At 53.5% G+C, this 21,809-nt stretch overlaps 1 protein-coding gene and 1 long non-coding RNA gene across 13 annotated transcripts; both read left to right on the top strand.

Annotated features, from left to right (window-relative positions):
* The first annotated feature begins 936 nt into the window (after positions 1–936).
* LOC142898306 (uncharacterized) lies at positions 937–21,667 on the top strand. Of its 12 annotated transcripts, XM_076041183.1 has the most exons (15): positions 939–1,444; positions 1,514–1,567; positions 4,710–5,706; positions 7,328–11,492; positions 14,812–15,163; positions 15,848–15,997; positions 16,088–16,215; positions 16,321–16,394; positions 17,113–17,158; positions 17,237–17,280; positions 17,371–17,441; positions 17,624–17,850; positions 18,302–18,381; positions 18,476–18,654; positions 19,471–21,667. In XM_076041183.1, the coding sequence occupies exons 3-14, from the start codon at positions 4,966–4,968 to the stop codon at positions 18,638–18,640; spliced, it is 6,243 nt and encodes a 2,080-aa protein (XP_075897298.1). In that variant the 5' UTR covers positions 939–1,444; positions 1,514–1,567; positions 4,710–4,965; the 3' UTR covers positions 18,641–18,654; positions 19,471–21,667. The 12 variants fall into 12 exon arrangements, 10 of the variants coding, with proteins under 10 accessions (XP_075897304.1, XP_075897305.1, XP_075897306.1 ...); XM_076041187.1 differs by lacking the exon at positions 1,514–1,567 and having other exon boundaries at positions 938–1,444; positions 17,374–17,441; XM_076041186.1 differs by lacking the exon at positions 1,514–1,567 and having other exon boundaries at positions 938–1,444; positions 18,476–18,650.
* LOC142898308 (uncharacterized) lies at positions 11,502–14,044 on the top strand. The gene is made up of 2 exons (XR_012928571.1): positions 11,502–12,741; positions 12,774–14,044. It is a non-coding gene; the product is annotated as an uncharacterized LOC142898308 (long non-coding RNA).
* Positions 21,668–21,809: the final 142 nt, after the last annotated feature.

The following is a 21,809-nucleotide window of genomic DNA, read 5'->3' as shown; positions in this document are numbered from 1 at the left end:
GCAAATTTCCCATGGGATCAATAAAGGTCTTCTTTTCTTTCTTCTCCGTGCAACAGCAGCTGTACTTCCAGGCATCATACCGTCAAGACCTCGAGGTTCAGTCAGTGTCACCGCTGGACTGACTGACTGACAGCCTAACTGACTGACCATCTGGTGACCTGTGGAGTCTTGACAGTACAGACTCCAAGCCGTCCTTCTGGTCCTCCAGATTTTGTCAAGCTTGTTTCGACGACTTCTTGGGCATGTGGCCTGCTTGCATAATTATCATATTTTATTATTATAATTACTTGCAACAAAATTCAAGATAAATATTTAGACGTCAACGTTCTAAAAATGCAGATCAGCCCAGCCACAAACACATAAATAAATAAATATAGTAGAAAAAAATATATACGTACTTACTAACACTTAAACATGTTAATTCTCCGTTGACATTATTTTTAATATATTTGACGTCATCCTATTGCTATACACGCTTGAAGTTTATACGAAGTGTTATTACTGTTGCGCAAGTTGTGAAAACACTGCGCACTTTTCCTCTGATACTTTCTGAAATACACAGAGCCGTCACGCACAGCCCCGCACGCCTTGTTGCTTTTGCTTGTGTGAACATTTTTGCGACGCAACTTTTAGGACCCACCTCCGTTAAGGAAAAAAAGACAAAAAAAAAATCAAAGTAGCAGCAGTCTGTTTAGCCAAGTCGTCGCCATTTTATTAAGCGGCTAAACAACAGCATTTCCCTGATCGCCTTGTTATGAGCCGCATTGCGAGCACCGTGTGCATGGGTGTTGGGGTTTTATCTCCTCCCTATTGGGCCACATGAAAAATGGCCACGCACTTGCATTCCCGCACATTCCGTACCAGCCCCATTCCACGCGGCCATCCAGCCCGCCGTCACCCCGCACCACGCACCCCGCAGCAGCCCAGTGCGGTGCGGTGCCGCCGCTGCCGACACGCTCGCTAGCGGGCTCATATGCAAACGAGGGCACAAACTGAGCCATTACGAGCTGGCGGGAGCTGTAACTTTCCCCAAGAGGAGCTTACAAGGGGAGGGAGGGAAAGAGAGAGAGAGAGATATAGAGAGAGAAAAAAAAAGAAGAAAAAAATGCAACACAGTGGCACCAGTCCGCCACCTAGCTGCGGAGACGCGCCGGTGTTCGGAGATGTGTCGACCGTGTGATCATGAAAACACCCGCGCCAATGTTGTTGCACAGCGGGCTTCGCGTTCCGAGGAGGCTGAAAGTCGCTTTTTAAGGAAGGGGGGCCGGGGGCTGACGGGGTGTTCTGACCTCCGCCGCGCGCGTTTCGGGCAAAAGCGGGAGCGAGCGAGCGAGCGAGCGAGCGTCTTCATGCGCAGAGGGACTCCCGGAGCGAGCAGGACAGCGGAGCAACCTTCACCTCCTCGCCCGAGCAACGCAGTTGGGCTCCGGGACGCGCTCTCGGGGTAAGTAGCGCCCTTTACGTAGTCTCGTTGCACATTTTCCATGGCAGTCTACGGCGTGAATGTGCGCAGGCCCCTTGTCATCACCGTCATCATCATCATCCGCGAACGCACGGCAACAACTAGGTGAGTCGGGGGGTGGGGGGTGGGGGGTGGATTTTGTGCATCCGCTTTGCGCTAATTTTATCCCTTGTTGCCGAGTGTGTTTTTTTTTCTTCTTCTTCTTTGCCTCTCCTCGGTGGTGGTGATCTTTCTTATTCCAGTGTTGCTGACACCAGCAGAAGGGGGGCAGCTGGCAGGGGGACAGATAACCGGAGAGGGAGGGGAGATTATTAAAAAAGAAAAAAAAAACGTGGCAGGGGGAAGAAGAAGAAGAAGAAGAAAAATCCCGAATCTCACTAAACGCAACTAGCGAAGCGCAATTCGACGTTACGCAGCAGCGCCGCTTCCACGCTTGAGTTTCAGTTTTTTTTTTTTTTTTTTTTTTTTGGGGGGGGTGCTGTGCATGTGCGTGTTTGTTGTTACGTATCGCCGCAAAATGCGGGCTTATATGTATTTTTATTTATTATTATTATTATTTTTTTTTAACGTGTCGACGGGAGAAGTGACAACAACAACACGTGCGTGCGTATGATTTGTAAGTGCGACAGCAGCGATTCTCTCTCTCTCTCTCTCTCTCTCTCTCTCTCTCTCTCTCTCTCTCTCTCTCTCTCTCTCTCCGGAGGTGCGCAAAGTCATTATGGAGAAGGAAGCCCCCTGTTGACGTCCTCAGTATGGCAGCGATAGGTCGCCCCGGTGCGGGTAACACCCCTTTCAAAGTGTACAGTACACGGTTATAGGACCATCACACTATTACTAGTGACGCTGAGCTAAAGTGTGCGTGCGCGTGCGCGCGCGCCCGTGCACGTGAGAAACTTCCCAGCCCCTACATGCTACACTGATCTGAGATGCCATCACATCGTCGGAAGCCCAGTTCCCCCCCCCGCCCCCAGTTTTTTTTCCTCCCCCCCTCTTCCATCTGCTCCACTGTGCCATTGTCAGACGGGCGATAATGGTGTTATAGTTATTGATGATAACACAGCGGCGGGGACGGTGATGATGGTTGGAAATATGGTGGGCCATTATCATGATTTAATCACCCGCCCGGGCGCTGCTGGCTGCTGAGGGACCGCTGTCTGCGGTGTCAAGTCCACCCATCATCCTGTCACTGGAAATAGCTGCTGGTCTAATGTTAGAATAATTTGAAGTTATACGCCGGAGAAGGTATAGCACCCGGCGAGAGCGTCCGGCTGCTATTAGCATGCGCCGTGACTGATGTTTGAGCGGGACGTTTTTTTGGGGGTGCGGGGGGGTTTTGGAGCTTGTCACTCATATCAGTCTTTCGGTCAATTTTTGCGCCGCGGCCGCAACAGCAGCAGCAGCAGCAACGCGGACGGACGGAAACCTTTTCTAATGACTCAACCGCGAGCGACTCATCCCCTCGTTGTCTTCTTCTGTGTCATCACGCCCGTCTTGATACAGGTCAGGCATCCGGAGGCAGAGGTCGTAGTAAAAAAAAAAACAACTTCTCGAAGAAGGGGCCCCCGTGCCGCAGTTTTTAATTTTATTGTGTGCAGGTTTGGCCTGGGAAATGTTTTCCAAAAGTCTTACATAACGGCTGTTACTGGAACAGATGTCGATTTGAGCTCGGTATGATTCAAGGAGAGCACGTTTTTTTTTGTTGTTTTCTGTTGTATTTTTGGGGGTTGGATGGCGTGTACAGGGACCGAGGGGCAGGGGAGAGCGGTAGCACGCCGAGCCCTCAAATAAAAACCCTGTCTCGCGATGCTCTGCTAGGTTTCGGGGGGCTGTTGGGAGACTTCGAGAGCCGGGGAGTTTTTTTGTTTTTTTTTCCACCAGAGGCTCTCCAAAGAGAGCCGTGAGACTCCTTAGCAGGCTGTGTTTTGCCAGAAAATGGATGAACGTCTCCCCTTAATGAGAGTATAATAAAGTAAGCATGACAGAAGATGCTGCCTTCCCTGTAACGCACTAAGGAGGAAAAAAAAAAAAAATCCCGGCTGAACATTGTGAGTGAGAGTCGGAATGGGTGTTTTGTTTTTTCTCCGCCGAGGGGAATGTTGTTTTAGGGTGTGTTACTTTGCCGTAATGTCGCATTAAAAGTCAATTTACAATGGGGGTCAATGAAAAGCTTGCTTGACTCAAGAGGAAGCAATGGGAGGAGGTGGAGGAGGAGGAGGAGGAGGAGGAGGAGGAATTTGCACTCCTTCCAAAAATAAGTTTTACCCTTTCCTTCGGATTTGTGTTACCACTTCTGAAAAAGGGGGAGGAGGGGAACGGTCCGACCGTGAATGGAGGGATTTAGCTTTGAGGGGAGGAAGAGAGCGAAGTGGAGGAGGAAATATGGTTCTGATTAAAATGGATACAGTGTACGTGTTGACCGTTTTTACTGTGTGGTCTGGGGAGAAAACGACAGAGGGGAGGAGAGGAGAGGAGAGGAGAGGGCGGGGAGGAGAGAAACGGGCTAATAGAGAATGCATGTAGCAGCCCCGTGCCAAACATGAAGAAGGGGAGTTTTTGGAGAGAAAAGAAAGTACAGCAAAGAGAGAGGAGGGGGGCAGGCGGGGAGTCGGGAGGTGGGGGTGCTTCTGGGAGCAGCTGAGAACAGAAGGCACAATGACAGCGGGGAGAGCAGGGGAGGAGGCTGGATCAAGTGTTGGAATTAGTCAGGGGCTGACTGGCTGGCTGACTGACTGACTGACTGACTGACTGATTGACTGATTGATTGATTTGATTTGTGTCTGTCTTTGCGTGAGGTGGCGTCGTGTGGACGAGATATGAAGTAGGAAACGACTGCTGGTTTCGAAAAATGATACCCAGGCCGTTTTTTATTTTGCGCTAGCCGGTTAGCAAGCGGCAAGTAGACGAGCGGCCCGTCGTCCCAGGTAATCTCCCACATTCTGGCAATCTGCAGCACCGACTGCCAACCCCCTCTCCCCTCCCCTCCCCACCCTCCTTCACGCCCGCCACCCACCCCTGGGCTTGTTTTGTTTTTCCTCGCTCTCTCTCTCGCTAGGATGAGATCACCTCCATGGACGCGGGGCCTTAGCACCTCCGTACAGCTGCTGACAGGAAGGGGACTTTCCCCCCTCTTTCGGTTCCTGCGCCGCATCTGAGTTCGTCGAAATGACTAATCGCAAGCTTGTCTCTCTCTCCTTTCTGCCTGTGTTTTCTTTCTCTTTCTGTCTCTCTCTCTCTTTCTCTCTCTCAGACTTTGATTGCGTCTAAGCTCAACCCAAACGGACAAAAGAGAGGCATCGCTCCGCTGGAGCGCACGCCATCCGTCGGAGGAAAGTGTTTTGGATATTTCTCCCGACACACACCTGCACTCTGTTGACTGTTTTTTCATTATTTTTTATTTTATTTTATTTTGGGACTGTGGCCTCACTTATTCCATCGGGGATCTTCCAAGAATTTGTTAAACTGGCAACTCCTCAGCATCCTCCGCCTCCCCCTTGACTTCTCTGATGGACCAGAGAGTGAATGGGGAGCCTCCCCCGCCTCCCACCAGCGCCTCCTCTCTGGACGCCGCCCCTGCACCCAGGGACCCTGGGCAGGTGGAGCAGGTTGTCGAGAGGAGAAGCAAAGGCAAGAACGGCGAGAACGGGGATGTAGGCGGCGATGGCAGCGGCAGCGGGAAGGAGGAGAAGAAGGGCGCGGGGAGGAAGAGGGAAGGGCACAAGGGGGCAGTACTGGAGCTGCTCATCGAGGGGCGCTGTGGCAGCGCGGGGCAGCAGCAGCTCCAGATCTCCGGCAAGGAGACCAGCTGCCCCGAGGGGAACGTGCGCCTGCGGATCGGGCTGCAGGCCAAGCGCACCAAGAAACCGCCCAAGATCTTAGAGAGCTACGTGTGCAAGCCGACCGTCAGGACCTATCAGAGGCAGGGCCGAGGGCAGCCGCCGCCCCCGCCGCCCCCGAGGGCCGACGGAGGAGCCAGAGGAGCCGGCCAGCAGAGCAAGAGCAAGCCTGCGGCGGACAGGTCGGCCAGAGATCGATGCTCGGGATTGGATACCGTCCAGCTCGCATCCAGGCAGCCTGCGGCGGCGGCGGCGGTGGCGGCGGCCTCACAGGCCTTCGCATTATCATCATCGTCGTCATCGTCGTCATCGTCGTCATCGCCCACGTCCACTCCCACCACGTTAGCGACGGTTACCACCACAGCCTCGCTCCCCGGAGTCAACAGCCCGGGCAGCAGGTCTTCCAAACAGGTCAGTTTGGAAAAACAAACGGATGTTGCTTGTTTAATGAAGTGGGACCTTTACCAGCGAATCCAAAACTTTTATTATTTTTTTTCATCGACTTGTTTCGCCGTGATCCCTGCACTTGATTTTACCAGGTTGGTTGAGTGAAGCGAGATAAGTGCGCAAGGGTTTTTTTTTTGCGCCAAGACGTAATAAGGTCAAATGAGCTATTGTCTCGATAGTGAAACATTAGCGGCCCCCGTTTTTAATAAATAGGCCTATAAATAGGATGGCGGCACGGCAACCACTCGGAGCGATTACAGACATTGGTCCATCAGTCCCAGTGACAATCGCCCATGGGGGGAGGCTTATTGCTGTAGCTTCTGGAGCTTGGGCATACCAAAATTACTGGACAAGTATGAAATGTCAAGCCTTCTCTGCTGTATTAGTGGCAATTTATAGCCACCAATAGCGCAGCCCTCTCTCTTTCTGCCTCTGCCAGCCTCTCTATATCGGTCCCACTCGTCTATTTTTACATCCCCTCTTTTCTCTACCTGCTCCCATTCAGCGTTCACTCCCCTTCTGTCCTTTTCTTCCCTGTTTTTGCTCTGCCTTTCCGTTCCTCCTTTCTGTGTCAACCCCATTCTCTCTCTATCACCTCGCCAGCTCCTTTTTTTTATTCCCCCCTCGCTCCCGGTGTCCTCTTTTCTGCGGCTGATAAAGTCATTTTGTCCTCTCTTTTAATGGGGCAACAAACTCGGAGACATTTAGGTTACCTACCGTCTCTCGCTGTTCAGGGCATACTCGTGCAGACACTTTATAGCCTCTTTCAAATGTGAAATACGTGGCACGAAAGCCCAGAACGTCAGTTTGAGCCACAGTCGAGAATGAGCTCTTTCACACGTGTGGAAGATCAGGAGGTTTCCTGTGATCCTACGTGACAGACGAAGTTGGTGTGAGTTTAGCAGAGCGCAACATCACCAGGCCTCATCCTTTGAACATTTTGTCTGAACAGATTCAGTATCTGCATCCTGGGAAAATCTTAGCTCAGTAATAATTCAGTCATCTGCTGTGTATTGTGCACCTTCAGTTGATCATTGACTCTTCACCTCATTTCGAGTGGGCTGCAGCCTGAGACTTCAGAACTGTGAGGTGATTCATCCGATTAAATGGCTGTTTATGGCTTTGCTACGAAGGAAACATTATGACATTAATTCAATTCACAGCGCTGTTGCAATCGTCGTCTTTAATTAACTATTGTGGCTCGTTTCTGCTAATCTTGCAATCAGATTTTGCTGCGTGCCGTGTTTGAAGGGTTTAAGAAATCATTTTGTCAGGGAGGGAAAAAAAAAAAACCTCCCACTTCAGCAGCGTGCGGATGAGCAGAACGCTGATGGATAGACAGATGTTTGGCGGAACTTTGATTTAGTCCGTTGCGTGTTTGCTGATTGCTCGTTTGTGTCTCGACTGATTAACAAGGAAAAATGGATTCACTCCTCCTTTGCTCTTCCATCATGTGTCGTCTCAGCTCCATCCGAGCCGATACCTGGAGCTGTAGGGGCTTTTGTTTTGTGATCACGCACACAGTTCCTCCTCGGTGACTCCTGGATGTGTTGCTTCTGTCGCTAACAGTGTTTCTGTTCTCCAGGTTCCCATCAAAGTGGCAGATAAGGGAGAGGTCAACTCGAGCGGCTCCTCCGACAGAGCCAAGAAGGAGAAGCTCCCCGGCGCCACCGGCCAGCCCGACGCCACGGGACAAAAATCTTGTTCTCCGGTGGCCGAGCGGACAACTTCGGCTTCTTCCTCCGCCACTCAAGTCCAAGCCTATCCTGCGTCAGAGGCGAGGAATGAAGGAAATACCTCCAAGAAACATAACGGCTTGGTACCGACAACCAAAAAGAAGGGACAGCCGAATGGAAAAAGCTCCGTCGGCACGCTGGGCTCCGATCCCTCATCTAAACTCAAAGCTGGAAAGCGGAGCAGCTCTTCCTCAGCGAGACCTCCAGGCTCCAGCGGCGATAGCAAAGACCTCGGCAGGTCCGGTAAGAGCGGAGCAGGCTCTCCGTGTTCTCCCTCCGTCGATCCCAGACCGCAGCTCTCTCCCGCTCGGGATCTCTCCCCGGCCCAGTTCCAGGATCTGGACCCCTTCCTGCGGGCCTCGCTGGAGAAAAGAAGGGCGAAGGAGAGGAGGGCAAAGAGAGAACGAGTGAGGGACAAAAAGTCAAAGCGAAACTCGTCGGAGGCTGAGAGAGCGCTGGGTGAAGTCGGAGGAGGAGGAGGTGACGGTGGAGAGGACGGCAGGAAGAAGAGGTCGGAGAAGAGAAAGCAGGGAAAAAGAGACGGGAACGACGGGCGGAAGGCCGACGACACGAGGCGGGACGAGCTGGAGGCCAACGGGGGGAACGGCGAGAAAGGGAGAGACGGACTCAGTCCGGACAGGACGGAGGAGCAACTCCTGGCAAAGTGTGGCGAGGCCGTGGTCGTGAACGCCAAGCCAGACCGAGGCAGCAGAGCGCCGAACCCCGGATCACCGGACGAGGCGGGCAGAGCGGCCGAGCCGGCAACAGGTGACGGCAGTAAATCAAAGGAACTGGACCTCGCTAGACACACATCTGTGGCCCCGCCCACCTCCAGCAGCCACCCCCACCCTCCTACCAGCCCCGCCCCTCCCCCCGCCTCACCCCGGGAGCAGGACAGCCGGCCGCTCAAGAAGCGGAAAGCCCGCCGACCCAGCTGGACCAGGCTGGTGCAGCGAGCTCAGAGAGCAGAGAGCCAGGAGACCACCTCCTCCACCGCTTCCACCTCGTCCTCCTCCTCCTCCTCCTCCTCCACCTCCTCCGCTTCCTCCTCCTCCGAGGCCCAGCACAGGACGTCGTCCGGCGCCCCCCAGAGTGCCACGGTTCCCGCAAAGCTCCCTGGTTTCCAGCGAACTGACGAGTCGCACCGCTCGACCGCCGCCTGCAGGTTCTCCACCAGCAGCTCCTCCCGTTGCCCCGTGACCCCCGCCAAAAGACGGGGCCGGCCCAAATCCCACGGCTCCGGCTTTGACGAGCCCCCCCCTCGACTCCCGCCGGGTGAGTCGCCCCGCCTGGAGTACGAAGGCGCTCACAAAGCCTCCGCGTTGTCGGAGTTTCCCGGGAAAATCTTGCAGGGCGCCGCGCCGCCACCGTCAACTCCCAGCCCCAAGAAGCGCGGCCGTCCTCCCAAGCGACCCCTCCCCGGGGACCAGGCCGAGGTGGGGGACAGGCAGCTGAAGATCAGGAGGCTGATCGATGAAATGAAGAAGAGGAAGAAGAGGAGGAGGCTGCACGAGGTGGCGGCGGCGAAGGAAGGGCGGGTGGGCCGGGCGGCGGCGGACGTCCCGGACGTCTCTCCGAGGTCGCTGCAGGCCGCCGCCGTCCAGTCGCTGGCGGCCCTGTCGTCCTCCTTTGGCAGCAGGCTCGGCCCTCAGATCAACGTCAGCAAAAGAGGGACCATCTACATGGGCAAGAGACGAGGGCGCAAACCCAAGACCCAGACACCCCCAGCCCAGGTGACCCAGGGCGGCTCCCAGACCTCCGGCCAGTCGCCACTGTTCTCCACCCCGTCCGAGGTCTCCCTTTTCTCCCACCCTCCCCCCTCTCACCCGTTCCCCTCCCCTTCCCTCACCCACTCCAGCGGGGCCCAGAGCCCCTACAGCGAGGGCGGCCTCACCGAGCCCACCTCTTCCTCCCTCCTCTTCTCTCACCCCTTCTCCCTCCCGTCCCCGTCCTCCCCCTGCACGTCACCTCGCCTCCCCCCTTCCTCCTCCTCCTCCTCTCCCTCGCTGTCGCCCTTCGTCAAGAGGAGCTGCCCCTGCCAGGGACGCCACCACTTCCCCTTCCATCAGTCCTCCTGCAAGCTCCTCCTCAGTCCCGCCCCTCCGCTGCCGCCACCGCCGCCGCTGCAGCCGCTGCAGCCGCTGCAGCCGCTGCACCACCACGCCCCCGGGTCCCCTGGCTGCCTGAAGGACGCCGCCCCCTCACCCAGGAGCGAGTCCCACAGCGAGGAGACCCTCCCCAGCGACAGCGGCATCGGCACCGACAATAACAGCGTCTCGGAGCGGGGTGGAGAGGCGGGGGTAGCGCGAGGCATCCGCAGGCCGGGTCATGGGTCAGGGGTGAGGCCGGGCGGCGGCCCGATGCACCCCTCGGCTCGGCCGGAACACCCGCCTTCTGCCTCCTCGCCGCTCTGCCGCACGTCCAGGCACTTAAACCCCATCGGCAGCCCTGCCAGCGCCGAGCGCCACCGGGACAGACACAGGCACCGGCGGCGGGACTACCAGTGTACCGCCGGCGTCGCCGCCCCCTCCTGCTCATGCCTGTGCCGGTGCTCGTACCCCGGGCACAAGTGCCCCCACTTGGACTTTTACCCCTGCCTGGGGCACAGCGCCGCCAAACGGCAGAAAAGCAAACACAAGAAGAAGCACCAGCAGCAGCTGCACATGCAGGACCCGGAGTTCCTGGCCGACCTGGACGACGTCATCGGCCAGCTGGGTGAAATCCACATTGGGAGGCGGAGCTGGGCCAGGGCGGGGCTGGAGCAGGGTTTCGAGGGTGGGGGCGGAGGTGGGGGGCGGCGGCACCACCAACACGCCTCGTCCTCCCACTCACCGCGCTCCAACATTTTCCGGATCAACCTGAACGGCTACTACTCCCCCCACCCGGTGACCCACCCGGCGTCCTACTTCCCGCCGCCGCCGCCCTTCTACGCCTGCCAGCCGCTACACTGTGGCAGGAAGGCCGAGCGCAGGCAGTGCAGCTGCCCGTCAAACTACCAGGAGACTGTGGACAACCTTGGCTTTTACAGCTACCACCACCTGCCCGCCTCCTACTCGCTTCCGTCGCCCCATCAGCAGCCCCATCACGCCCACTTCATCATCAACCCTGCCAGGTTCCACCGCAGGAGGAGCAGGCTGCTGCGGGAGGGGGCCCTGGGCGGAGACCTGGAAGGGGATCTGGACGGCGGAGGTGGAGGAGGAGCAGGAGGAGGAGGAGGTCTGCACCTCAGCCCGGGCTTTACTCCTGGCCTCTCCTGCGGCTGTGGGAGAGGCGAACACAAACCCAAACACAAACACCGCCACAGGCATTGCGAGCGTGACCTGGAGGACGAAGAGGAGGAGGAGGAGCTGCACGAGGAGGAGGAGGAGGAAGAGGAGGAGGAGGACGGGGCAGAGAGTGGCGGACTTGCCGGGGCAAAATACCGCTCAGGGTTCATGGTGGCTGCAGGAGGCAGCAGCGGCGGGAGGAAAGGGGCGGGAGGAGGGACGGGTGGTATGACGCTGTCGAGAGAATCACCCTGGGTACGTGAGAAGGGAAATGATTCGTTCTCCGCCGCTGCTGCTGCTGCTGCTGCTGCTTCTGCTGCTGCTGCTGCCAAGTCATTGTCGTCCTCGGCCGACCGTTACAAACACACGGCTCTGACCTCGCTGGGCCTCGGCTCCACCCACCTCTCCTCGTTCGGGGGCGGCTGGGGCGGCCTGGGCCAGAGCTGGACCAAATTTGGGGGTTTAAGTGGGACAGGGTTTCCAAATTCGACGCCCAGCTTCAGGGGCTTCAACGGAGAACAGCGGGCGAGTCAGCTGCCGGCCTCGGAGGGGGAAGAGGAAGAAGATGTCCGGGGTTCGCCCCCATACAAGGCACCTCGGTCCCAAACACACACCAACCTGTTCACCTCCGCTGCCGTGGAGAAAGGTGGTCGGGGCCTGAGGAGCAGATGGGCCAGCAGGAATGCAGACGGCAGTGAGAGGTCGTGGAGGACAGAGGAGCCAGCGTGGACAGAGAGAAGAGAAGCAGGTGGGGATGCATGAACGTATCGACATCTGCTCCTGTGTCATGACTCAGCATGTCCTCCTTCCTCGTGACACCCGGTGACCTTAGCGCCTCGGTTCCATTTCTGCAGCTTGAAAATTGTTTTGCAGACAAAACATTACAAAAAATTATGGATTATCTCATTAATTCTTTATTAAGCATTTCTATAAAAGAAAACAAAAAAAAGCAACACTAGTGTCCTTCTTGAAATGACCGTTAATTTTTCACTGTTAAGCCCTACACAGACCGATTCTGATTTAGAGACTTCTTCTACTGATGTAGCACCTCCATTCAACCATCCCCTTTCCGCCGCTTATCCGGAGTCGGGTCGCGGGGTCAACAGTCTCAGAAGAGACACCAAGACTTCCCTGGCCCCAGTCACTTACTTTAGCTCATCCAGTGGGACCCCGAGGCATTCCCAGGCCGACTGTCCCTCCAGTGTGTCCTGGTTCTACCCCGGGGTCTCCTTCTGTTGGGACATGCCCATAACACCTCTCCTGGAAAGCCTCCAAGAGGCATCCAAAACAGATGCCCGAGCCACCTCAGCTGGCTCCTCTCGATGTGGAGGAGCAGCAAGCTCTTCCCGGGTGACTTAGCTCCTAAGGGTGCACTCAGCCACCATACGGAAGGAACTCATTTGGTTGCATCTATCCACAATCTTGTTCTTTTGGTCATTAGCCAAGGCTCATGACCATAGGTGAGGGTAGGAACGTAGAACGTAGGTAAATCGAGAGCTCAGCTCTTTCTTCGCCACAACGGATCGGTACAACAACCAACGGCACCACTGCAGTTACTACACCGATCCACCTGTTGACCTCATGGTCCATCTGTCCCTCACTCGTGAACACGACCCCTAAAATACTTGAACTCCTCTCCCAGAGGCAGAGACTCTCCACCGACCCAGAGATGGCATACTACCTTTTTCTGGTAATGAACATTGGCCTTGGATTTGGAGGTGTTCAACTGGTCCAGTGTTCTGCAATCAGGATGGAACCACCCAATTCTTCGGTCTTGGGAAGGCTGAGGAGTGTTGGAGCACAGGGTTATAGCACAACCTCCAGTCCCCCTTCTTAAAAAGAAGAACTGGCATCCCTGTCTGCCAATCCAGAGGGGACTTAGCCATGATAGTCCCTGCACATCCAGTGACTTAAGGTATTTGGGGAGGATCTCATCCACCTCCAGCAAGTTACCAGGCCGGGTGATGGACGAGTCCTCCTCTGAGTCCTCAGCCTCTGTTTCCTCAGTGGAAGCCTTGGCAGTGGAAAGGCTTCGACCGCCCTGCACCACCCGCACTGTAAACAGTGTTGGTGGTGCACTGCTTCCCCTTCCCTAGGCGGCAGATGGTATACCAGAATTTCGTTGAGGCCAACTGATAGTCCTCCACCATGGCCTCCCCAAACTCCTCCCTGGCCCATGTTTTTGCCTCCACTACCACCCACCACAATGCTTGGCCTGCCAGTACTTGTCATCTGCCTCAGGGGTTCCACGAGCCATTAAGGTTCGATAGGAGTCCTTCTTCAGCTTGACGGCATCTCTTACTTTGTTCGATGTTTGTTGTGGACAAACTGTGACTAGCACAAAAGTACAAAAACAGAACACCACTCCCTGTCGTTGCACACATGGGCCTTGAAATCCCCCAGCAGAACAATGCAGTCCCCAGTCGGTGCATCATCCAGCACCTCTCCCAGGGATTCCAAGTAGGCCAGGTACTCTGTATACCCATTCGGCCCATAGGTTGAAATCACAGCTAAAGAACTCCCCAACCCGAAGTTGCAGGGACGTGACTCTCTCGTTCACTAGAGTGTACTCCAACACCTGCCGGCTGAGCTGCGGGGCAATAGGCAAGTCCAAATCAGCGCGCTGCGGGCAACGGCAGAGAAATGAAGGTCGAGGAGCTGGGTTCCAGAGCCCAAGCTGTGAGTGGAGGAGAGCCCGACTGTATCTAGCCTGCATCTCTCAACCTCCTGCACAAGCTCAAGCTCCTTCTCCCCCAGCGAAGTGACCCTACAGCTGGAGGCTTTTTCCGAGGCCCATCACCAAGAACATGGGAGACCCTACCAGCGGCATAAAGCCCCAGACAATTTAGGATTAAGGAGCCCAAACTCCCCCAACACGATAAGGTGTCCAGGGATGTTGGGGGCAAACTAGTGTTGCTGGCCTTTTTTCTGTTTTACATGCACTTTGTGGCCATGCTTGTCTATTAATGAACCGTTGCGTAAAATTAGATGCTAAACATCTCTGTGCAAGTATCGGTGTAGAAAGAATAGAACACAGAGAGACGTTTTTCACTCGCACAAGTGACAGATTTTTATATTTGCGGTGCAGCACCAAGTTTGCCCAATTTAGCAGCAGCAACAGTGAGAGTGTCGCTTTTGCTCAGGTGTCGAGCCAAACATCAAAGCCTGCAGGGTGTTTGGGAGGAAATCAGTCTCTGTTCTTTTTTTTTTTTATAGCCAATTTACAGAAAGCAGGCGCCTAACACGTTCACACTGAGCTTGTGTGCGACTACTGACAGGAAAGAAGAGTGTTAATGGGAATCCTTAAAAAAAAAGGTCCAGTTCTGCACTGAATTACACGCTATCGCAAGACGAGGCTGCCCACTGAACACAGTCATTAGTTAACCACCGCATCGGCTATTTCAGGCCCTGGCCCATCCCTCACTGCTGACCCGCTGGGTCGGTTTGACTTGGAAAAACTGAGTAAGGAAAATGTGGCAAGGCTCAGAGACTGTGGAAGGAAAGAGGGGGGAAAGAAAAGATGCCTCCAGGAGTGACTGTTGACTTGATAAATACATTTAGATTTGTGGCAAAAGGATGTGCGTGTGTGTGTGTTGTGCAAAAAAATTTGCTCGCTTCAGCTCATTGTTAAAGAAAGCACAAGTCTTTTTGGAGTACTGCACACTAGTGCTAAAACTTTATTCTTTCTCTTTGCATGAATTCCTGCGTGTGTGTGTGTGTGTGTGTGTGTGAGTGCGTGTATGAGCGCACTCGAGTAAGAAAGTGCATTTATTCTGCAAAGTGCCTTTGTCCCTCTTTTTTGCGGCTTTTAGCTGCACAAGTGCGGCGCGCTCATCAATCACCCCTTAATGGGTTTCCCAGAAGTGATCTGGTGGGAGGAGACGCTGTGACTCAGCCCGTCTGTCCTGCATGACTCAGCCCAGCCTGCTGTCACCTCACACCTCCTGCCGGCCTGATCACTCATCCACATCTGTCTCATTTCCTCTCCCCCCCCCCCCGCACCCTGCACCCCTCCCTTTTCCCCTTGTTGTTTTTTTTTTTGTTTTTTTTTTCTTGGATGACCGCAGCTTTGCAAGGTGACTGGACTGGCCACCGGGGGCAGCAGAGAAGAGCTCCAGCACAACACGGCAACAACAACGCGGGAGGAGAAGTAAACAAGAGGCGGCCGGGGCGGCCCAGAAAACACCCTCTGCCCGCCGCCGCGGCCGCTCCCACCGTCACCACCGCCTCCCCTGCTCCCACGCAACCATCTGCAGCTCCCTCCGTGTCGTCGCCTGACCTGCTCCTGCCAGGACAGAGGAGGCCGGAACCAGACCCAGGCGTAGACGCTGCGGCGGTGGCAGAGGAGGAGGAGCTGCAGGCGGCCAGGAAGAAGGCAGGACGGAAGAGGAAGCACGGCGACTCTCCCTTCCACCAGAGGTAAACACACACACACACGTACTCATGCTTACACACACACACACACACACACACACACACACACACTCACATACATACACACATTCACACATGAATACATACATACATACACACATATAGACACGTACAGATACATACATACACACACATACATACATACATACATACATACATACATACACACACATACACATATAGACAGGCACATATACATACATACACACATACATACATACATACACACAAAGGAATACATAACATACATACATACATACACACATACATATAGACACAGGCACATATACATACACACACACACACACACATACATACTTGCAAACACACAAAGGAATACATACATACATACATACATACACACATACATATATACACAGGCACATATACATGCACACACACATACATACATACATACATACATACATACATACATACATACATAGTGCATACATACACACACACAAGCACACACTGACAAACACACACACTTCCTGACTGCTGCTGCCATATTAACCCTGAGGTTTTCAGCACTGTGTGCTAAACCAGTGCCTTCTATCTCTATCTCTCTATCTCTCTTTCTCTCTCTCTCTCTTTACCCCCCTTCCTGTCAATCTACCTCTCTCTCGCTCTCTCTCTCTCCTCGCTCGCTCTTCCCCCCCGCCGTAGCGTCACTGAGGACGAGCCCGAGTGCGACGTCGGGCCCGAGTGTTTGGACCGGTGGGACGGCGAGCAGAGGGAGGAGGGGGCAGATTCGGCTCCTCCCGGGAAGAACTTCCTGAGGGCGGGGCTTTACTCAGACGACTACAAAATTGCAGAGTGAGTCCAAACGTTCGCGTCAGTCCAAAAAATATTACTTTCTTTGCTACTTTTTGCACGATGGGTTTTTTTCATGCATGTCTTCTGCAGTCCCCCTACGCACAGCCAGCAGCAGCAGCAGCAGCAGCAGCAGCAGCAGCAGCTGTGCAGAGACAGTGTGGTGGAGTTCACACCTGACGAACGGGACTACAGCCTTTTACCTGCTCCCATACATGTTGGTGAGCGTACAGTCATTAAAAAAAGAACAGAAACTCACAGCATTCCGACACCTGGTCGTGCATGTAATTGCTCACCCTGCCTCCCTTTGCTGGTCGGTGCTCCAGGAAAGTACCTGAGGCTGAAGCGGATCCACTTCCAGCTCCCCTACGACGTCATGTGGCTGTGGCAGCACAACCAGGTGAGTTGGTTCAGCGGATCCATGATCCTTTAATGTCCTTAATGTGCTCAGTCACGAAAGCACGATCCACCAGGCGTGAGCTGAGTTCAGGCCCAGTCCCACTGGTCAGTGGACGGATGTCAATGAGGATTCATTCGGAAGCGATGAGGCAGGATCGTTTACCAGTGACATTGCCAGCTAGCGTGAGGTTTGTGCTATCCTGGACCTGTGTGCCAAAAGCTCAAATGAATAAATAAATAGATATATAAATAAATAAATAGGCATGGACTTTCTTGGAAGGAGTAAATAACTGTCCATTTCTCAACGACTTTAAGGTACACTAGGGACTTCTGTCAAAGCCAGCAATGGCCGCGTATCATCAGTTACGCTAAAGTCTTCTCTTGTGCAGTTGCCGCAAGGCACATCAGAGGGGGAAAAAAAAAGACACGGCTGCTCATGGCTCTTCTTGCGCCGACCAAAAATTTAGGACTCGTCAGAAATTCACCCGACCGTCTGACAGCCAGTCAGAATGAGATAATTGGCCCTGGCTCCCAGCGAACGGGGGCAGCGTCACCCACTGAAACAGGCTCTAATACGATCCGCCGTGCTCAGATATTTTGGGCCAGAAACGAAAGAAGCAGTTTGCGCGCATGCATCCAAAAGGGAGGAAGGAAGCAGCGTTCCCGGTCGGTTCAAAAGTGCTGAATCTAACAGCCGTCTTCCTCATGTGTTACCACAGCTTCACAGGCCGCCGTCCGTCCCCCTCAAGAGGAAGCGGCGCTACTGTAAGTCGGGAGAACCCGGCGTCTCGGCCAGAGCTCCGCTGTTGATGCCCTTTAAAACACCGTCTCTGTGTCTCGCAGGCCGGCTGAAGGAGCGGCGCCCGTCCTCCTCCCGCCAGACAGCAGTAAGTGACCGTGAAAGCTGAAACGTGTTCCGTAAAAGCTGCCGGGCATGAAGCGTATTAAAAACACACGTCCTGTTTGCTCCCGTCCAGCAGGAGGGAAGCAGCGACATCGCCAGCCTGTTTCCTCACATCAACATGGAGCCTCTGACGGGCGGCGAGAGGTGAAAGTCAAGAAGCTAAAGCAAACTAAAGAAAACATTGGACCTCTCAGACTGGCTGCGTGTGTACTGAGCTGCCGGCTCATGTCTCTCCCTCTGTGTGTGTGTGTGTGTGTGTGTGTGTGTGTGTGTGTGTGTGTGTGTGTGTGTGTGTGTGTGTGTGTGTTTTGGGGTCGGGGGTTCAGGAGCTTCGTGCTGCAGCATCACGTGTTCCTGGTGAGGAACTGGAAGCTGGTGAGGGACAAACAGATCCGACTGCGAGTGGAGAGGCAGCGGGACGAGGCCGAGGAGGAAGAGGAGGAGGAGGAGGAGGAAGAGGAGGAGGAGGAAGAGGAGGGAGAAGAGGCGGGAGGAGACCCCCGGCCAGCGCCCTGCGACGGATCCGCCGGCGCCGACAGCCACATCAAGTCAGGTCCATGAAGCAAGTGTGTGTGTTAGTTTTCGTTTCTGTAGGTGTTTGCGTATGGTCTGTGTGTGTGTGTTTGTGTGTCTGCCTGTGTGTTTCACATCTCAGGCGCCCCCCTTTGTGTCTTTTTTGTCTAGTTGCGCTCGGCCTCTCGGCCCGTGTCCCTCATGTTTCACCTCGTCTCTCCGTTGTCAAACTCGGCAGCGCAAACTAAGTGGTTTTCCGACCGCAGAATTCCAGCCTGCAGAAATGTTTCCCCCCCTCTTCCTGCCCGCCGCTCTCGGTGCCCAGGAACCCGGCAGACGTGCTTCTTTCCCCCCATTAGCAGTGAAATTGCACCAGTTTCCACTGACGGCCGATGGGAATCAAAGGGAGCTGCGCACAGATACACATCACCTCTCTGTTGCTTTTTTATTTTTACTAACATGCAATACACGGCTTGACCTCTGACCCTTAGATCAGCCACGGGGTGCGGAGGTGGCGCTCACCTGCAGTGACCCCCAGGACGTGCCCAGCTCACCCGCTGCCAGCACACATGTGAGTCAAAAGGAAGGAAATCATTTTAAAAAAGCGTCCTTTTTTTGCCTCGATAAATAAATCGCAATCAATCCTTCACGCTTGTCGAGCGCAGGCCACCGCAAACCAACACAGAGAAGAGGTGGAAGAGGAGGAGGAGGAGGAAGAGGAAGAGGAGGAGGAAGAGGAGGAGGAAACCCGAGCGGAGGAGGAGGCCTGCAGCAGAGAACAGAGGAGGAAACGGCTGAATGATTTACTGTTGACGCTGCAGCATTCATAAGCTAACACAGGCAGGTGGGTGGCGGCGCAGCGGCGGCACCAGCAGTAACAGCAGCAACAGCAGCAGCAGCACTAACAGCAGTAGCAGTCACAGCAGTAGCAGCAACAGCAGTAACAGCAGCAGTAAGAACAGCAGCAACAGCAGCATTAGTAACAGCAGCAGCAGTAACAGCAGCATTAGTAACAGCAGCAGCAACAGCAGTAACAGCAGCAGCATGAGTAACAGCAGTAACAGCAGAAGCAGTACCAGCAACAGCAATAACAGTAGCAGCAGCAACAGCAGCAGTAACAGCAGCAACAGCAGCAGCAACAGCAATAACAGTAACAGCAGCAGCAGCAACATCAATAACAGTAACAGCAGCAGCAGCAACAGCAGGAGGAACAGCAGCAGCAGTAACAGCAGCAACAGCAGGAGTAACAGCAGCAGCAGTAACAGCCGCAGTAACAGCAGTAACAGTAAAAGCAGCAGTAACAGCAGCAACAACAGCAGTAACAGTAACAGCAGCAACAACAGCAGTAACAGTAACAGCAGCAGTAACAGTAACAGCAGTAACAGTAAAAGCAGCAGTAACAGCAGCAGCAGTAACAGCGGCAACAGCAGCAGCAACAGCAGCAGCAGTAACAGTAACAGCAGCAGTAACAGCAGTAACAGTAAAAGCAGCAGTAACAGTAAAAGCAGCAGTAACAGCAGCAACAGCAGCAGTAACAGTAGCAGTAGCAGTAACAGCAGCAACAGCAGCAGTAACAGCAGTAACAGTAAAAGCAGCAGTAACAGTAACAGCAGCAGCAGCAGTAACAGCTTTGTAACCCTCATAACTTCCCTCTCACTAGGTGGGACCACTCTGGAAGAGGGACCAGGCCCCACCCCGGTGCAGATGGACAGGAAGTGATGTCATAGCGCTGCTATTAGCGGCAGTTAGCGCCAGAGAAAACACAACCAGCGACGGGGGCGGTGGGGCGAGAGGAGTGAGGGGAGAGTTTGAAGACTCCTGCTGCCTGAGAGGACGCTGGAGAGACAGACGAGCGTTTTCAACCTGCGCGGCGCTTTGAAGGGCACCGGCACCAGTCAGCGGTCCGATGGTGAAACCATGGCAACGCATCTTCCTCTGCGTCCCAAGAGCCTCGGGGGACGACGACGACGACGAGCCCACCGGGGAGGACGGGGGGGGGACTGTCACCCCGGAAGAGGCGACGACAACAGACCAGCTGAGACAAATTTGCACTAGTGCTGGACGAAACAAGCACACTAAAGACTGTTTGGACGCTGAGTGGACACACTATAAAACAAACAAACAGACAAACATGTACTGGACACTGACTCCCTCCCACTTCGGCACCTTAAGTAACCTGGTTGGAGGAAGACTGAGAGTTGGTACTTTACAATCTGGGCTCCGGCGGACGGTTCCCACATGGGGAACTCTTCCCCAAAGTGCAAAAAGGGGGTGGTGGGGGTGAAGCCGGGGTTGCCCTCACCATACTAGGTGGAAATCATGCCTGAGATCTAATCGTTAAGCTTTTTAAAAGTCACGTTGCACCTTTTGGAAAAATGACACGGGAGGAAGCGAAGGCAGCCGGGAGCCGTGGAGACGCTGTCGGGGCTTTTTCTGCTCGCAGCCAAGACAGCGTCTGCTGTGTGCCAGTGAATAGGCAAAGGGAGGGGGCGGGCCCAGCCATAGGAATTTTGGCACGGCTGTAAGAGAATTTCTAATGAGCTTTTAGGAGAGAAGTTATTTTTTTGGAGAAGAAAAAGAAGAAGAAGACAAAGATAAACAAGAAAAAAAGAGTTGTCAGAGAAAGAGAGAATATATTTATGATAGGAACGCGCATTGTTGACTATTTTCAGTATTGCTTCTCGGGGGTCAAGCAATGGGGGGGACGAGAGCGGAGCTAACATTAAATAAAAAATAAAAAAAAAGTGTTTTGTTTACTTCAGTCTGCCTTTAAGAATGTTTTGCTCTCCGCTCCAGAGCATTGACAATCAGAATGTCTTTGGAAGAGGGGAGTGGGGGAGGGAGGGAGTGAGGGAGGGGAGAGGAAAAGTCGGATTGATTCGCCCTTAATGCTCTGTAGAAGTGCCATGTTGTCTTTGTGCGTGCCGAAGCGAACTCTAAGCAATATTTCCTCTGCAAGGACTATAAATATTAACGAGAAAAAAAAAAAGAGAGAGACTTTGTTATTTTTAAGTTGTGAATATTGAGGATCGGAGGCTTCTTTTGTTTCTCTGCCGCTGTACAGTTGCGTCGTAGATTGTACTCATCTCTAGTAGCATCAAAGCTAATCTACTTAGTGCAACGTTGCCGTCTGGTTTCTTATGAATGTACATATTCATGAAAAGAGAGAGCGCTTCATTATCCTTCTGTCGGCACTAGCGCGTAAAATTAGTGTTACGCATAACAATGCTGTTTGTATTAACTTAATAATCCAATCTTTTGTTATACTAACGTTTGAACAGGTTTTACTGCTGACCAACATATTCAGTCAGATGATCGGATTTTGTTTGTAGAGCTGCATAATTTCTCTCCTTTTTTTCTGCAAGATATGTCGTTTTTGTTTTTGTTTTTTTATTCTTATTATTGGTCAGACAATCAGTGACAGTAGTTGATATGGTTTTATGCGCCCTGCCCCCTCCGTCGCCACCTAGTGTTAAATCACTGCTCTCTTTCTGTAGTGTGGCTTCTCATAACGAGCCAAGGAAGTGCAATTTCTTTGATTGTTTACATACAGTATGTATATTTTTCCTCTTTCCTTTTTTTAACTGAGAGTACTACATTATTGCCAGTGGATGATTAACTTTATAGCAAAGGTACACATTAAAAAAAAAAAAGATTTATTTATCTAGTTTGCATGACATGTAACCTTTGCCTGTTGCCTCTGATAACGTGCATCTGACAAAAAAAAACAAACAAAACAAACAACAAAAAAAAAAAAATCAACAACAGTTAATAGTTCAACGCCATAGAATGTCTTCTCAGACGTTTCTGCTTCTATATCCATGGATAATAATAAAAGCATTTTATGTCTACTAGTGCTCAAGCCTGCCGACTCCTGTTGTGTCAAGGGAAGCTCTGTGATCCTTTGCCGCTCGGAGCCTGCGGCGCTACCTAGTGGTGTTAGATTGCATCTCTCGAAGTGTGTCGCCCTTCATGACGACCCAGTTGAGGGCAGCGGCG

The sequence above is a fragment of the Nelusetta ayraudi genome, unplaced genomic scaffold (assembly GCF_046127955.1).
Source record: "Nelusetta ayraudi isolate G7.1 ecotype Tasmania unplaced genomic scaffold, CSIRO-AGI_Nayr_v1 ptg000063l, whole genome shotgun sequence".
In the NCBI taxonomy this organism is placed as follows: Eukaryota; Metazoa; Chordata; class Actinopteri; order Tetraodontiformes; family Monacanthidae; genus Nelusetta; species Nelusetta ayraudi.
This window is presented reverse-complemented; position numbering and strand designations above follow the sequence as displayed.